The sequence below is a fragment of the Crocodylus porosus genome, unplaced genomic scaffold, assembly GCF_001723895.1.
Source record: "Crocodylus porosus isolate Cpor-Errol unplaced genomic scaffold, CroPor_comp1, whole genome shotgun sequence".
NCBI classification, from domain to species: domain Eukaryota; kingdom Metazoa; phylum Chordata; order Crocodylia; family Crocodylidae; genus Crocodylus; species Crocodylus porosus.
In genome coordinates, this window is record NW_017728886.1 from 147377974 (window position 1) to 147396225 (window position 18252).

The window sequence follows — 18252 nt, forward strand, 5'->3', positions numbered from 1 at the left end:
GCGCTGCCCCGCCCCGCCCCCGCGACCATGGCTCGGCGCCTGCTGCCCGCCGCCGCCTCGCTCCGGCTCCGGGGACCCGCCGCCGCCTACGGGTAAAGTCCCGCGCGCTTCGCCCCGACCGCGACCTGCTGCTTGCTGAGCCCCCTCCGCCCGCGGCACTCAGGACTCCCCCCTGGGCTCAAGGCGGAGCCGGAGAGCAGGTCGCTATTACTTTGGGAAACCAAACCGCCAGGCCTTACTGCCCGCCTCACAGCCCGGAGGCTCTCCCGGCTGTACAGCTAGCCCTGTAGATGACTTAGCGCGTCTTGTTTCTTGCATTTTCTCTGGTCCACCCCAGCAATTAACACCACCACTTTCAACGAAGAAGTATTTAGTTGCACGATATTTAGATTTGGTTTGATACATTTACAGTGGATGCCAAAGAGCTGGCTGGCTTTGTTTTTGCCAGTCAATTTATTCAAACATCCCTGTAAAGGGCGGCCACAATCCAGTAAGTTATAAAATGTCACAAGGATCCCCACCCTCCCAGCCTCTTCCAAGGCAGCCAGAGCCGTGCTTGGTTTTATATAAGCCACTGGGCTTGCAAATTTAGCAAGGATCCTACAAGTCCAAGGCTGCCAGAGGACTTGTGGCCATGGGTGGTTTCAGGTGCTGAAAGGAGCAGGGATGCATCGTGGTTCAGGGCCTGGAGCACATAACTTCTGAGGAGAGGCCGAGCCATCTGGCCTTATTCAGTCTGCAGAAGACAGAGAGGGGACTTACTAGCAGCTTTCAACAACCTAAGGTGGTTCCAAAGAGGATGGAGCTAGACTGGTCTCAGAGGTGGCAGGTAACAGACCAAGGAGCAATGGGCTCAAAGTTTCAGCAAGGGAAGTTTAAGGTAGATATTAGGAAGCGTTTTCTCACTAGGAGGGTAGTAAAGCACTGGAATAGATTACCCAAAAAGGTGGTAGATTCTCCATCCTTGCAGGTTTTTAAGGCCCAGTTTGATAAAGCCTAGTCTGGGATGATCTAGTTGGCGTTGGTCCTACTCTGACTAGGGGGTTGGACTATATAACCACCTGAGGTCCCTTCCAACCCTAATTTTCTCTGATTCTATGGGAGTTAGGGGTACAATCTCTGAATCTAAACTTCCTAGACCAGTGGTTTTCAACCTATGCTCTACATAGACCCCTGGGGGTTTGTAAACTATGTCTAAGGGGTCTGCAAAAGAGGACTAATTATCAAAAGTATGTGAATACCCACACAGTTCAAAGGGGTCTGTACTGCCATTCAGAAATTTCTGGGGGTCCCCAAATGAAAAAAAGTCTGGAAAAAAAAAATCACTGTCCTATAGCTTAAATGCTGGAGGCTACAAGTGAGAGGAACAGAGGGAAAAAGAGACCCTGGACATACCCAGTTCATTCTCCCTTTTCAGCATCTAATCTCAGCTACTGTGTGGGATACTGGGCAAGATGGACCTGTGGTATGACCCAGTAAATGGCAATTCTTGTGTTCTTAAATGCACCAGAAGCATGGGTGGATCTAGGATTTTAAGGGGGGGGGTGCAGATGATGTGGTATATTATTGCATATGAACACAACTCTTATTTTCTCCACATTAAAACAAAGAAAACCAAAACCTAGATGCTTTACTAATATGCTAGGGGCCAAGGAGTATATTATTCAGTTTAAGGTTAAAGCAAAAACAAGTGTAACCTTCACTGAAATGGGCAATGTAACTTAATTGGAACAAACATAACAAATATAAACTTCACTGGAATTATACTTTGCTGCATCATACATTACATATTTAAAAAAAGACAACATACCAGGCAAAAATACTAAAAAAAAATATATATGTGGTTTAATTAGTCCTGTTATTAGAATTAAGTGTGCCTTTCAAGATTCATTAAACAAAGTCAGGCCTTGAGCCTCTTGGCAGTGCACCCAATGCTTTCAGGTTGCTTCCACACCCGAGTTGGTGTTTCCATTAACTTAGTCAATCTTTTTAGCTAGAGTTAAAAATAGTCTGCAGGGTGGTAAACTAGGAGCTCTATTACCGGGAGCAGCTAACAGACAGAAGAATTGCAGAAGACAGAATGGCTTGATTAGTGGACTATTAAGGCCATTAAAAAAGGAGAGGGGGTTGTTAACAGCTGTGAAATGCAGAGATCAGAAGGAATCAGGTAGATGACAATAATCTGTGAAGTCAGGCAACTCCCTTACTGCTGCTACTACCAGGAAGCTGGTTTTTAACTTTGGGTGCACCAGAAATTAAAGGGGTATGGGGCGGGGGGAACAAGTGAATTGGTGGATCCACCCTGAGCAGAAGTATTTTGTTGTCTCTGGGTACCCCAGCTCAAGAAGATTGTCAATGTGAATGTACTAATCAATGGGCTGCTAGTACAAAGGTCACCAAACCCCCCAGCTCACTAGCTGCCTGTAGCACCCAGGACATTTAAGTGTGGCTCTCAAAGAAAGAAATGGCAGGACATGGCAAATAGTTACCTCTGGGACAGGAATATATAAAGGAAGCAGCCAGCTGTGTTACTCTGAAGTTGGGCAGAAGATAGGCATGCACCTTGTAGACTAACTGGATCAGAGATGGGTAAGCATCCGTGAGCAAGAGCTCAGTTCATCAGATGATATTAAAGCATGTACACAGAGCACACTCCTTGCATGGCATCTGTGTTTTAAAATCATAATAGTATAGATGCTAAGGTGCATCTCAATCATATCTTCCTGCATATCTGAAAGTTTTGTCCTGTGGTTCTCAGCTGGGTCAAGATTTTCAGTTGTTTCAGGAAGGATTAGGAAATTTGGCCACCCCGTGTTAGACCCTGACTATCTACGTAAATTGGGAAATGTTTTTAACGTTACTTGGGAGGATGTAACATTAAACCTGAGCATCGTTAAATCCTGACCAACATGAGCAGGATTTGTTTTTTCTGCAAGCCACGATGGAGATTTGCTATTTGTATAACGTGGCCATAACAGTTCTCTGACTGTGGATTGCTGAGTGATTACTTAGAAGAAGGAAACCATATTAGAAGCCTGCTGGTGACATTTACACTGTTACTCGTCCTTTTAAGACCCTCTTTTAATTCCCATCAGACAAAGAAACATGACATAGTGTAGTAGTTCTCAATTAGGGTGCCCCAGCACTCTGGGATATTTTAAGATCCATTCTAGGGTGCTGCAGAGTGCTACACAAAATATTAGCATTGTTGGGTGTGCAAATGCAATGCATAAGAAAAATCAGAGTTTCAAATAGAAATCCCTGGTGTTAAAAAACCATTCTGGCCTGATGTGGTCTGAGTTCTTTGCAACCAAAGAATTGCTCTATTTTTTTTTTTTTTTGACAACACAGAGTGAAAGCTACAGAGGGGGCATTTTCCAAGGCTGGTCTTGAGTCTAAAAAGGTTGAGAACCACTCTTTTAGGGTGTTTCAGGTATTATGTCTAGTAGATGCATGTGAGGGTTTGAAGTGGTAAATGTGGGAATTAGTTGGGGAAACAATAGCCTACGAACACAGTTCCAATTGGATGGAGAGGAGCCCCTTTCTAGTTCCATAGTCCTAAAAACAAATAAGTGAACAAGCAAACAAGCATACCCTCCCTCTACACTCTCTCTAACGCACACACAACACAACAGAACATGACAACCAAGACAAGTGAACTTATTCAGTGTATACACACAACATTTCCAAAGCTGAAATCCTTTGGACCTGTCAGACTCAGGAAGGAAGATGCAAGGAACTAAGATTTTTTTCTGAAAGAGGTAGCCTGGATTGGACCAACAAAATGAAGAGTTGGAAATGTTATCAGTCATAAAAGATGCATGAAGCCTTTTTTCTTTTTTTTGCAAAGGCAGAAAGATTTTTCCCCCTTAATATGTTCCACTAATATTATATTGATATTATCCACAATGTTTTTTGACAAATCAAGAGTACCTTTCTGTCACCTAAACAAGAAATAAAAGTTAGTTTTGGGTGTGTTGGGGGAAAGAATAAGGTGCTTTTACTGATTCTACAGTCCGTCTCTCATAGACAGCCTATTTCATCAGAGAGAGAGAGAAAGTTTACGTCTCTCTGAATGAATCAGTGCTAGCTTGACACAGTTTCTGCCTGGTTTCAGACTAACACAGTTAACTACTGTACCCTCCCTGGTTATTTATTAACTTCACAGTGATGTGACCATTTGCTGAGTTTGTGCTGCTGCCCCACACTTGTTTTTCATCCAGACATGGCTGCGTACATAAGCTATGACACTTCAAGAATTCCTCCATTCTTGGCTCAAGAACAAGTGTGGGGCAGCAGCACAAACCCAGCAAATGGTCAAGTTGCTAATCAGAGTAAGGCTGTGAATTGTCTAGTGTAACATGAAAAAGCCATGGAGTTTTTAGGGGGGAAAAAACATGATAGTTCTGTTGCCAAAGGCAGCAAGATCTTGACGAGTTTCTTTTGTCAAAAAAGTTAAACATTTTCTTTTGTAATTGTTTAAGACAGCTCAAAAGCAATAAGATCTTAAGCATTCTTATAAAACTTAAAAAAAGAAGGAGGGGGGTGCTCAGACACTATGATAGGATGCAGTAAAATATGATGAATACTGTTGCTAGTTTATATAGCTGTTCTTTCCAGTACTATTTTGTCCGGGTATGGGCAAAAGAAATGTAGCACTTCTGATTTTAAGCTCAGAAGGAAGCTTTGTTTGGTAATATCTTTCAACTTACTGACTTTTTACTTCATAAATGTAACTTAATGAAAATTAATTTATTGAAACATCTCTATAAAGGACAACTACAATCCACTAAATTATAAATGGTCACCAGGATCCTTCCAGTCTAGGCCATAATCCTGAAAAAACAGTCCTGGATTTATACCCCAGGCTACAAATTGATTCTGTGCAGATGCACTCTACTGATCTGATTGCAAGCCAAGGCATTAGCTTCCTAAGTGCCAGCACTAACCATTGTATTACATACATGCTCAGTTTATGTAAAACCTGGGCCACTTTATTGTGAACAAAAAAGGTTGTAATTTAATTCACACTATCACAAGTTAGTCTGCAAGCTGTCGTTTTGAATTGCTTCAAGCAAAAGGATTTAGAGTTAAACTACTTCAACCTGGATTGTGAACTGTGTGGCAGGGTTCAGTGTAGAGCTCACTGTTTAGTGCAGGACTTGAAGTAATGGCAAAGCTTAATAAATAACAGAACAGAGCAGAGCAGTCTCATTAAGCTAGTCTTGTTTGGATGTGCGACACTGCAATGAGGTCTTTCTTGAACCTAATTCTAGAGCTACATTCCTACAAACTAATAAGTAGAGAGACTTCAAGGGGGGCATGGATATCACCCACCAAAGGCAGGTAAGCTAAGAAGTAAAACAAATAGAGAGGTTAGCTATTTCATATCCAAAAAAACAAGTCAGAAAAAACTTCTAGTATTCGGATGCAACTGAGAGGCAACATGCAGGCTTTTATTATATTCTGCAGTCCAAAAAGCCCAATATACAACCTAATACACAATGCTATCCTGTAAGTATACTCATTGGGCATGTCTAGATGTGCTGTTAAACACACAGTAAAGTTACTGTGCATTAAAAGGAGCAGTAAATTGCCCCTGTGGAAAGGGTCTACGCATGTGCCACCTTTGCAGCAAATTTGTTCCCAACCGAAGCAGGTGAGACCAGGAATGTTCATGCCCCCCTGACCCTGTTCTGCCTTGCTGCAGCAGCCAGGGGAGCTCCAGGCTCCCCCAGGTGCCAACCCCAAGGGGCAGGGGGCTGGTGGACTGCTGTGTCCTAGTCATGCAAGGATTGGACCCAATTCCCACATGGCAGGGAGAGCATCCCCACCTACAAGGAGGGGGAGAAGGGGGGGAAAACAATGGACATACGGGGATTGGGAAGGTCTGGGAGAGACATCTTTGCCTGGTGGGGATGCTGCCTGGCAGCCATGTGGGGATTGGGAAAGCCCCAATTCCCCACGTGGCCGGAAGAAGTGTCCCCACTTGGTGGGGACAGTCATGTGGGGATTGGGAAGGTCCTAATCCCCATGTGGCTGCCAGGCAGCAACCCCACCAGACAGGTATGTCTCTCCCTACCATGTGGGGATTGGATCCTGACCTAATCCTAATCCCCGCCTGGGATACAGCAGTCCCAGCCACCGGGACAGCTATCCCAGCCATGTGGGGATCAGAACAGCCCGATCTGCATGTGGTGGGGAGACAGCTGTGCCTGCAGCCAACAGCTCCTGCCACATGGGGCTTAGCCAGACCACCTGCTGCCTGGGCTGACCAGGAACAAATTGCTTCTGGCCAGCATCTATATGTGTGCTACTGTGCAGGAGCTAATGCTCAATTAATCTACTGCCTGCATTTTCAGGTAGCAGATTAATTGCACATTAACCTATTTTACTGCAGAGTAGCCTAGCACATGGTTAAATAGTGACACTTTCCTGTGCAGTAGAATAGTCTATTGTGCAGTAAAGTATCTCATGTATCTGTTTGAAAGATGAGCCCAGCTGAGTTTTACACACTCAGTAGCTGTTTTAAAGAATACGGTGTACGTGCTTCCAGCAAGTCTTTTAAAGAAGTTGCTTGCCTATGGGCACCACCCATCTACTTGACTATGCTTATGAGAAAGCATTTTTGTTTTGTGCTGTGGCAGAACATTGGAAACCTCTTTAGGCTTCTTGGCCCAAAAGTAGGGACAGGAGCTCTGAGGAAGATTACTTGAGTTATCTGCATCTGGGAAAACCTAGGGGTGTGGAAGTTGCTGGCAGAGGCTCTTAGCCCCCAGCACTGCAGATACTGGCTGCACCCTGCAGTGCTGGGGGCTGAGGGCAGCAGAAGGCACAGGATTATACTCGGTACACCAGGAACTGCCTCTAGTGGGAAGTGGTTATGTGCATCTTTATTTAAGACAAAACTTAGGAACATTCCTGTTATTCTAAACAGACAAGATCCTTGGAAGTGGTATATCACATAAAAGTTAACACTGGGGGAGCGTAACAAGGGGCCTGCTCAGGGCCCATCTCCGTGTGGCCCACCCACACGTTCTTGGGCCAACCACCCACTTTCTTATCAGTCACGCCTTGATTTTAATAATTAATTGATAGATGTAATTAAGTGGGAGGCTGCCCATTTTCTGCCCCAATGCCAGGGGACACTATCTGCAGCTCCATTCCTCCCCTACACTGCAGCCCAAGCCTCGCTGATGGCATCTCGATGTTCATATAGTCACTGGCCCCCACTCTGGGCCCCAGAATCCTCCTGTTGAACCCCAACCTAGAGTCTTCTCATCAGGCACCCTCAACCACCTTCGTGCAGGCTACGTAGCTCCCTGAAGCCATTTTCCCCTCAAGTGTGGTCCCTCCAGGACCTTCGGCTACCAGCCCTGGCCCCCCTCCAAGCCAGTCAGAACCCCTGGCCCTTGGCTCTTAGGTGTCCCTCATGGTGGGCCCCTGGCCCTTTTGACCAGCATGAGCCAGTCAAGGGTACTCTCTCAATCAGTATAGAGCCTCTAGCCCTTCACTCTCTTTAGGGGTCCACCCCCTGGGCCCTACACAGAAAGGGGTAACCCACCCAGTGGTAGGGGCTAGGGGTTAAGACGCCCCAACCCGCCTTTCACCAGGGTGATCACTGGCCTGGCATTTTCTGGGGGTTCCCACACCACAGAGCCCTACCAGGCCACCCACTCCCAGCAGAGTGCAGTTTTAGGTTGTACCCAGGACCAGAAGCCTCCTTACCATCCCCTACACCGCCTCCCTTACCTCCAGATGAATCTCAGCAGACCTCTAACCAGGCAATGTTATTGCCTGACCTCTAGCAGCCAAACTGCCTTGTTTATTTAGGCAGCCCTGGACCTAAAATGGCTGCCCCCATTAGGCACCTGGAGGCTGTCAGCTCCAGGGCCTTAAAGTGGCAGGCACACACAGTGCCCTGCCACAGAGAGCAAAGATCTTATGCTGGGGTTTGGCTCAGACTTGTGTAACTCTTCCTTTCCGTTCTAGCACACCCTGAAAGAAACAAACTGAAGAGGTAAAAAGGCATGTTTCTGGCAAAATCAACTTTGGTTCTACTGCATAGCTGTTCTCATGGATCAAAATATTACTTTGAATATCAGTAGAAACCCATTACATAAAGTAAATTATATTTCAATAAATAATTAGTTGATTTAGCAGAGAGCTAATAGTTACCATTACATCAATTATCAATTAATTAACTGCAGATGATATGAGAAATTGTTACTAAGCAGATCCAATTGTGGTCTTATTTTGGATTTTTCCTATGCTATTATATTTTGCCACAGCTGTAATGGATTCTTGTATTGTAAAAATCACATTAGTCTGAGTCTCATACTTCTTCCTGCTAAAGCATTTTGTATAGCGGTAGGATATTCTAATCAAACAACAATACCTACTCAGATGACACAAAATTGAATTTAATGGTTCCATCCCCTAATTGCAGGGGGGGTTTTTATTTTCACTGCACAGCTTTGTGGATCAGTAATTGAAACCAAATGGGTGTAGTCAAAAGCAGAGAACAAGATACTATACAACAATCACTACCCAATACAGCCATTTTAGAAGGTGTTTAGTAACACAGTGAAGTTTCCTTTTAACACATTCTATTTTCAACACACCTCAGTGAATGTTTAACGTGTTTAGACTGAAGTTGTTCCTTAATCTCCCATTATCATATTACTAATAGTGCAACTCCACTGGAATTACAGTAGTGGGCATGCAAATGTATATACCCCATCCCTTTTACTGAGAAGTTAAAAAACACTGGTCTCCACTAGTTGTCCCTCCATTATTGGATGGGCTTCTTCTTTTGAACCTGGTTATGGGGTGGAGAAGGGGGGAAAACAATGCATTTGTATCCACGGCACATTTTCTGGTTCTACTTCTAACCCAGCTGGTTTGTTGGCTATGCACTAGCTATTCCTCAACTTGTCTCCACCCACCTACTCAGGGGTTGGGGGTATACCTCCAAGAGAATCAACTAGGAATGCTATACCCCTTTACCTTGCATGCGCAGACCCAGATAACTTGGTTAGACTGGGAGGGGCAGTAAAACAATTAGCTTTTTTTCCCCTGTTTGAATCAGTAGCTAACCTCCTACTAGTCCCAAGTATGTTTCTGCATTTATTCCTACTGCGTAATATGGGCACTAAACAGTGCAAGTGCTGAGGAGCAACAGACAAAGGGTTCTGATTATATTCCTTTAGTGACTGTAGCAACACAAACTGAATACCTCCAGCAGGATCTCACAGTGTTGCAACTTGTCATAAAATACTGTGTTGTGCTCTGAGCGATGACCTGCTATGATGAGGTGGGGTACAATATTACTTCTGCCACTGAGCCATGGAAGGGGATCTCCCAGTATGGTGTTTCTGAATATAATATCAGGTAGGTCTATGGTTATACTCCAAAAGATACAGAAACCTGCTTAAAACAGAAGAGTTGTTGAGCTGCTCAATATTGGCACTTAAAAAAAAGAAGTCATATGCCTGAGCCTTCCTGGTTCTACGTTCCAGCAGTGTAGTAGGTTGGTTTCTTCATATACTAAAAGCTCAGGGTATCCAGGTTTTGAATTTGGCAGTGGTTGAGAAGCACTGTTGTGCTGCCTCACCTTACCCCAGTGCTTCAACAACTGGGTGTTGCTGCTAGCTCCATCACAAGGTCCACATGTGTATGGCTGCCTGTGTTAGGCTCATCAGATGAGCCTAAAGGAGGCAGGCATGCCCTGTCATGGAACAGCCCTTCCAGATCTAGCTCCACATGCACCTCCTGGAAACAGGAGGCATGTGAAACAGTCCCACCTGGGAGCAGAGGTGGAGCTTGGAGATGGATGCTTCCACTGCAGACACCATGCACCTGTTTCTAGAAAGCATGTGTGGAACCAGGAGAGGAAGGGCTGTGGCGGGAACAGGCACTGTGACCTGCATTAGGTTTATGAGATAAATGCAACAGAAACAGGAGCACCTGCTTCCTGTCACACCTGCCTCTCTGATGCACTTCTTGGAAACCCAGGTACGGGGGGTAGTTTTAGCTGGCTGTGGTGCTGCACCAGCGGCATTCATGTCCAGGCTGTTGTGGTCTTGCTGCAGCCAGGTGAAAACTTTCCCCACATACCTTAGTTTCCAGGAGGCACATTGGAGCCAAAACCAGGAGTTGAATAGGTATGGCAGGAGAGGGTGGGGGTACTTCTGCCCATATCAGGTTGTACGAGCAGGAGCGCCTTTTCCTGCTGCAGTTGTTTCCCCAATTTGGATGTGCTTCCTGGAAACCAAAAACACTTGAAGACATCACCTGGCTGTACCTGCAGCACAGGCATCATTCCATCCCTGACAGATTTTCTTGGCACCCCAGTTGAGAAGCACTGCTTTGTACCCTCGTTTGGAAAGTTAAATGGAACCTAGCAAATCAAGATGTGCCATTTTCAGCATGTAGAATTAGCATTGATACCTATATCCAACTATGCTGTAACAAGATATTAGTTTTAATGCATATTCCATTGAATGGCTGAATAGCAACAAGTTATCAGCTTGATTAATAATTTTCTTATTGTCTCCTAGCACTTCAGTAACCTCTGCTAAAATCCAAGTGAATGGAGTCCACCTGCATTACCAGCAGACAGGACAAGGAGATCATGCAGTTCTGCTACTTCCCGGAATGTTAGGTCTGGAGCTTTCATATCTTAGTATCATTTTTTAAAACACATATTTTCATTTTTTCCTCTAAAACTAGAATGCACAGACTCATTTATTATGCAGAACTATCTTATTAAAAGAAAGGCAGTACAATTGATTACATGTAATGGAATTATGGGGAAAAAGCCAAAGGTATTTTAAAAGTACCCACTTTGAAGTTATTTAGAATACCAGACACTTCAAAATGCAAACATGCTGTCTTGAGTTGCCATTTCCCTACAGTGTACAAAGTCCCTTACACCTATGCAAAGTGCTGCTGTTTTGATTTGATATGGTTTATCTCCATTTTGCACAGTGTAAATGACTTAGCAGGGTACAGTGAGAGAGATGCAGGGCTTTTCCTTTTATAATGGGTACTGAATGATGAGCTGTAAAAACACTGTTGCCTTCCAAATCCAGCTATAACAATGAATATAATGATAGTAGCATTTACATCTTATTTAAACAAGGACCTTCTCACAAAAGGGAAAAATGGCTCCTTTGGGATTTATGTTCACCTTTTTGCTATTCAGTTTACTAATTTTTCAGTGGTTATTTTTGGTATTATTGTTGACTGCTTTTAGAAACTTGGATAGCAGCAGTGACCAGATACCCATCTGGCTAAAAGCTGCAACCTGTACTTTTAGATGCCAGTCTTGCCAATAGCAATCCATGCCTTTGTCATTTCCATATTGGATTATTACTGTGAAGCACTCAGTAATTTAGGAGTGCTGAGAAACTTATATACAGCTGAAAGAAAAAACACTGCTTATTTGCTTAGTAGCATTTCTTGTCAGGAAAAGACTGGAGCTGTTCACATCTTTAAGTAAATTACAGGAAAATGGCCTGCAAAGTGGGCCATGTGATTTGATGTAGAAGTTTTGTCATAAAATACCTGGAAGATATATACATTGGAAAAATCTCTAGGAAAGATAGAGTGGAAAAAATAGGAAGAGAAGAAAGGAAAAACACCAAAATGCGGGAAGTGCATCTGGAATAATGAAGTGTTCATTATTCTGCCTGTTAAAATATGGATCTTCTGACATAAGTCTTATAAAATGCATAAATGTACCTTTAAGTGTAATAAAAGTAAGGTTAATTGATTGTTAAGCATTATAGACATGAGGCTGTGTGCGCTATACATTGCTTAAAACAAACCAGCCAACCTTCATCTCAAATATAAGCCATTAATCTTTCAGTCTTATTGACAACTTATAATGTCCAAGTGCTGTTTATTAATAAGTAAATAGTTAAGGGCTAAAACTTGCTCCTGAAAGCATGCAGGGTATTTGAACCCTCTTTACTATATTAGCCTGTATAATACTACAGTTATCACTTCAGATCAGTCAAGTGCTTCTTCACTTAGCCAGACAAGGTTCTTCACCTAGCTTGGTATTTTGCTTCTGGCAATGTCTACTAACTGACTGAAAGGGACAAAAACAAAACTAACTAACCAAATAAATAAAAAATCACTTCCAAACAAAGCCAGCTAATTATATTGGGCTGTATAGAATAGTTGCAACGGGATTCTTTTCAGATCCCTGGCACTTTTGCAGAGCCCTGTCCACAGTTTTTGCCGTGTCTCAAGACTGATATAAGAGGAGGTATTTAGAGGCATATTTCTAGTGAGACATTTTAACAGAGGCTCTTAAATGCTAGTGACAGCTGGTTCAGGAACATTTGGGCTTAAATTATTCCCCTGTTAGTCTTTGGCTAAACAAGATTAATCATAGTTTCTAGATATTTACTCTAATAGCATCTTCTGAGTTGAAGCAGCCCAGTGGATGAATTGATACGCCTTTAAAAAACACCACTGTCGAAAAGACAGGTCACCAGCTGCAGTGGTAGTCCCTCAGTTGAAGGATGACTCCTTTAGCAAATAGGCAGGTTATTAATGGGTCTCAGATGACTGATGAAGTTGATCAGTTTGGATTCTCCAAGGGCAAGTCATGCCTGACCATCCTGGTTCAGATGGCTGGTTCTTTGGATGCAGGGAGAGCAGTAGATGCAATATACCTTGACTTCAGGAAGGCTTTTGATACGGTCTCCCACAACATTCATGCAAGCAAGCTATGAAAGTACGAATTGGATGAATGGACTATAAGATGGTTAGAAAACTGGCTGGATCATAAGGCTCAAAAGGTAGTAATCAATGGTTCGATGTCTAGCTGGCAGCTGGTATCAAGTGGAGTGACCCAGGGGCTCATCCTGGGCCTGGTTTTGTTCAGTATCTTCCTAATGAACTGGAAGATGGGGTGGACTGCAGAAGAGGTCCTAGAGGTTACAGTGGATAATAAGCTGAACGAGCCAACAGCATACCCTTGTTGCAAAGATGACTAATAGCTTACAGGCTGCATTGGTAGGAGCATTGCCAGCAGATCAAGGGATATGATTCTTCCCTACTATCTGGCACTGGTGAGGCCACATCTGGAGTACTGCATCTAGTTTTGGGCCCTCCACTACAGAAAGGATGTGGACAAATTGGCCAGAGGCCAGTCGAGGGCAACGAAAATGGTGAGAGGGGCTAGGACGCATGACTTCTGAGAAGAAGCTGAGGGAACTGAGCTTGTTGAGCAGCTATATATGTTCTGGATGTCTGCTCCAACGTGTGCTAATTGGCATGCATCAGATTAGACTATCAAATTGAGTCTCCTGGAGTGTATTAAAATTAACACACTTCAGAAGCCTCTGTCTCATGTGTACTGAGCATCCCCACACTGCAGAATGATAGCAGAGGCTCTTGAACTAAAGCTCCTTGAACAAGCTTTTAGTTTAAGTGACCCCACTGCCATTTTGAAGTGCAGGATGCTGAATACTCATGATGTTGCACTCAGAGAGCCTCTCTAATTAAAGCATCCCCTCTCCACCCTGGATCATGTGTATGAACACCCATTTGGTCTTGAGAAGAGAAGACAGAGTGGATTTAATAGCAGCCTTCAACTACCTGAAGGGTGGTTCCAAAGACTATGGTGTCAGTGGTGGCACATAACAGGACAAAGAACAATGGCCTCAAGTTGCAGCAAGAGAAGCATAGATTAAATATTAGGAAAAGCGCTCTCACTTGGAGGGTAGTAAGGCATTGGAACAGGCTACCAAGACAGGCTGCGGAGTATCCATCCTTGGAGGTTAATACCCAGCTGGACAAGCCTTGGCAAGGATGACAGTTAGGGATGGTCCTGCTTTGAGCAGGAGGTTGGACTACATCAGTATCTCAGCCCATGGGTTGTGACCCAAAATGGGTCACAAGAATTCGTGAAAGGGTCGTGAATAAACTTTAAAGTGGATTCTCCTTTAAAGGAAAACAAACCATGGGAAACTATGGCTTTTCATTTGCAGGTTGTCAGATTTCCAGCTTGCAAGGGGCCGCTTGGGGCTCCCTGTCTCCCACACCCCCCCCCCCGCCCCACATACCCACTCCCTGCATCCACACACTGGGGGGCTGGGGGTGAGTGGCACTGGGTCAAGACTGGCCATTGGTGTTTACAAATGGGTCCTGGTACAAAAGGAGGTTGAGAACCACTAAACTAGACCTCCAGAGGTCCCTTCCAACCCTAATTTTCTATCATTTTAGGATCCAAAAATCAGCATGTTTGATCACAGACATGGTAAATACTAAAAGGAAGGAACAGCTCCTAGTGATGTAGTGTCATATCTCTTTCCCTTCATTGCTCTTGTTTGTTTGCCTCCAGAGCACAGCAAGTTTGCTTTATTGTACATTTTGAGTATTGATCTCAGCACAGCACCAATGGGGATGACTGAGTGTTTAAGTGCCCCAGGTATTGATGTTACTGTCTCATTTCTTCAAATTGGCCTTCAAATTGGCCTTGAATCTCCAGGCTTTGTACCTCCCTTGCAAACTCCCCCCACCTTACAGAGTGGGTGGGCAAACTTTGGCCCAAGCTGTGTGTTCCAGCAGCAGGGAGGTGTGCTCTAGCACCCCCTGGCTTTTGGCCTAGGCTACTGCAGGCATGTGGCTACATTTCCAAAATCAAAAGCTAGTGTCTGTTCACTTGCTAATCAGTTCAATCTACACAGTTTAGAATAAACTGCAAGGATAAAATTGACTTAGTCTCGACTGTCTGTACTTTTGTCTGTCTGTACTTAGCCCTAGAAGAACAGCTGTTTGGTTTGGAGTGGATTGATAAAGTATTTTGTTTTTTGTGAAAGTGAATCAGAGGCGTAGATGCTTCAGGAAATTCTCAGATGAATATTTTACCTGGTTAATCACCATGACTAGTAAAATGCCTCCCCAGTGAGCAAATTATTTTATCCCAATGGTTCTCAATCTGGTTAGATGCTAGGCATTTTCCAATGGGTGCCACCTCTTAGCTTTCACTTGTATTTTTTAAATAGAAATGGATAGTGTAGAAAAACCTGAATCTGTTATATAAAAACATCTCTGGGTTTATCTTGTGAACCATTTGTAGGTGTTTGCACACCTAACAATGCTAATATTATGTGGCACATTTAAAACAGTCATGACACCCTAAGAGTCACTGTTATCCATTTTGTCCTGTGTAAGCAGTTGTAATTACCATTCCCATTTCATTTCCATTAAATGAAGTTTCTTCCATAGCAAATATCAGTTAGGCAGATTTATGATTCCTACAATATTTGACAGTGTTAATCCCTTGTTTGTAGTAGATCACTTTAGACTGTATTACAATACCCTTAAAAGATATTTTAATGGGAGACTGATCCCTTGATCTTTACAAAGCTTAGCTAAGTAAAGCAAAGATCAAGGTCCTTTGATTTTGTGGATTTTCCTAATTTTTTTTTTAAAACGGTAAGAGCTTCCACCCATCCATTGGTAGTATTTATAGCAGAGTTCCATTATGGATTAATTGATTTGGCCGAAATTTTTTTTAGGGTGTAGTCAGACGGATTTTGGACCTCAGCTGAAGTCTCTGAACAAGCAGCTTTTCACAATAATAGCCTGGGATCCTCGAGGATATGGACGTTCCATCCCTCCACCTCGAGATTTTCCTCCAGATTTTTTTGAAAGGGATGCAAAAGATGCTGTTGATCTGATGCAGGTAAATCTTTTCCCAAGGTAACGAGCCTTGTTTTCCTCAACTCAGGGGAGAATGCAGTATACAATTGTGTGCATTTTACAGTAATAATTTGTTAACAGTCAATTATGGAAAAAAACCCACAAAAAATTTTAAATGAGGCCCTAAAATGATGGAAGCTACTGGTTCTTGGAAACCTGCTTGCATTTTCTTTACATTCCCTTTGGTAAAACCTTTCATGTATTCCATGGGAATTAATTACAAGTAAACAGTACATTCTCATTCCAGAGTATTTTGCCCTAAGAGGCTTGTGGGTAGAGTTGTTTGAAGCCCAGGTAATGTATTTTTGAAAAACAATACTCACATTCAGCTGAAGAGCTCCGTGGCAAAAATTAATTCATACAGAATTTCTCAGCAAGGAAAACTTTGGAATTTTCCCTTGAACAACTCATTCCAGAGAGCATCTGATCCTGCCAACTGACTGGACACTTCCCCAGTGTAAGGCCTATTTGTAAAATAATTAGAATAGGGAGCTAGATGATTCCTGAAGCCACACCCAGTCCAATTTGCAAAATTTGCAGGAGTGCAAGGAACACTCCTCAGCTCCGTTATTGCTTTCCTAGGTTTTTAAAAACTGTTTTATAAGCTCTTGAAATTAACAGATATATTTAAGTGCTGTTTTTTCTGTTTATATAATGGGTGTGTAAGTAAATAACACACACATGCACACACCCCCCCCCCAACCACACTAACTCCCAAATAAAGTGAAAAAAATAACTACCTTTTTGGCAGATTATGAGTGGAATTCATTATGTTATACCGGACTGTTTCTTTGGCTATATTAACAGTGTTGGCAATGCAATAAGATTCCAAATTCATGAGAGAAAGTTTGGACTAGTGAAGCCAGTAGTACTTCTTTTTTAGCAGCAACCTTGCAGAACCACTGGAAAATGAAAATTTGGACTTCTCAAAAGATTCTACCTAGTGAGATTAGTAAGCCAAGATAAAAGTGACAGCAAACATAGGATAAATACACTTTCCCCTTTTACCATGGAAACACGCAGTGCACAAGACCAGGGCCAGCCAGCATATCAGACCAGCGACCCGCAGGCTGAATTATGTGGCTCCATGGGCTAGGTGTTTGGCTCCCATGGTTTAGAAACAGTGCATTTTGCTTTTGTGGCAGTGTGCTGGACCAGGCGACTCCAACCCTAGGATCCTCTGCTTGGTTCATACTTCTGAGGTTTTCTTAGTAATTCTGTATGCTTTAAAATCATTAAATCTGAGATTCTGGAGACAGCTTGAGACTAGGCCTGTACCCCAAATCATCTGAATCAATAAGCTAACAAAATTTAATATGGGAGAAGACAACATTTTAAACTGTCTAGTATTTACCATTGTGCGTGGCAACAACCAGCAAACACATTTACATCAATATGTTTTAGTTTATGCTAACATGATCAAATATCAGCATGAACTATGTTTTTGCACTTCCACGTTAACACCCCATGCTGCTTTGTGTTGCTGTTGCAGACTAGTTGCAAATTCAAGCAGATACTCCTCATGTCAGTTTTCATGCAAGGCAAATGAAAGCTCATCCAAGAGCACAGTAAGGAAAGAATATTTCTGAAGTTATGCACAACATTACAATGTATTTGTAAGATAACACATGTACCATCACATTGGATATGGGGATCTGAATGAGGGAGGTATCCTCAGTTTCCCATTGTCCTGCACCCTCACCCTGTCCAGTATCAGAAAACTCCAGTTCAGCCTATATTTTCAAGTTATTTGTAGAAGTCAGGAGAAGTTAAAACTAGACTGAATTGAGGGAGTGAGCAGCTAACTGTGGCAAAAGAACAGATTAGGGACCATTTACAAAAGCTGGATGTATATAAGTCCATGGGGTTGAATGGGATGCACCCAAGGGTGCTGAGGAAGATGGCCAATGTGGTTGCAGAGCCACTGGCCATCATTTTTGAAAATCATAATGATCAGGAGAAGTCCAAGACAATTGGAAAAGGGCAAATATAGTGCCCATATTTAAGAAAGGGAAGGAGGAAGATCCAGGAAACTATGGACCAGACAGCCTCACTTCAGTCCCTGGAGAAATTATGGAGTAAGTCCTCAAGGAATCCATTTCTAAGCACTTGGAGGAGAAGGCGATTAGGAACAGCCAGCATGGGTTCACCAAAGGCAAGTCATGCCTGACCAACCTGATTGCATTCTATGATGAGATGACCTGGTCTGTAGATGCCAGAAACCAGTGGGTGTGGTATACCTTAATTTAAGCAAGGCTTTTCATATGGTTTCCCACAACATTCTCATAGGCAGGCTAAAGAATTACAAACTGGATGAATGGACTGTTAGGTGGATAGAAACTGGCTGGATCATCAGGCCAAAAAGGTAGTAGTCAATGACACAATATCTAGTTGGCAGCCGATATCAATAAGACTGCCCCAGGGGTCAATCCTGGGGCCAGTTTTGTTCAAGATCTTCAATGACATGAAAGATGGAATAGAGTACATGCTCAGCAACTTTGCAGATGACACCAAGCTGAGGGG

General features: G+C 43.2%; 1 protein-coding gene across 3 annotated transcripts in view; it reads left to right on the forward strand.

Annotated features, from left to right (window-relative positions):
- BPHL (biphenyl hydrolase like) overlaps positions 1–18252 on the forward strand; it is a 32181-nt gene continuing 13929 nt past the window's right edge. For 2 of the 3 annotated variants that reach the window (XM_019542654.1, XM_019542661.1), the window contains exons 1-3: positions 5221–5346; positions 10563–10666; positions 15546–15712. In XM_019542654.1, the coding sequence (XP_019398199.1) occupies positions 5234–5346; positions 10563–10666; positions 15546–15712 (384 nt within the window). In that variant the 5' untranslated portion in view covers positions 5221–5233. Of the gene's footprint in view, positions 93–5220; positions 5347–10562; positions 10667–15545; positions 15713–18252 lie in introns of those variants that run through there. The other variant, XM_019542669.1, reaches the window with a different exon arrangement.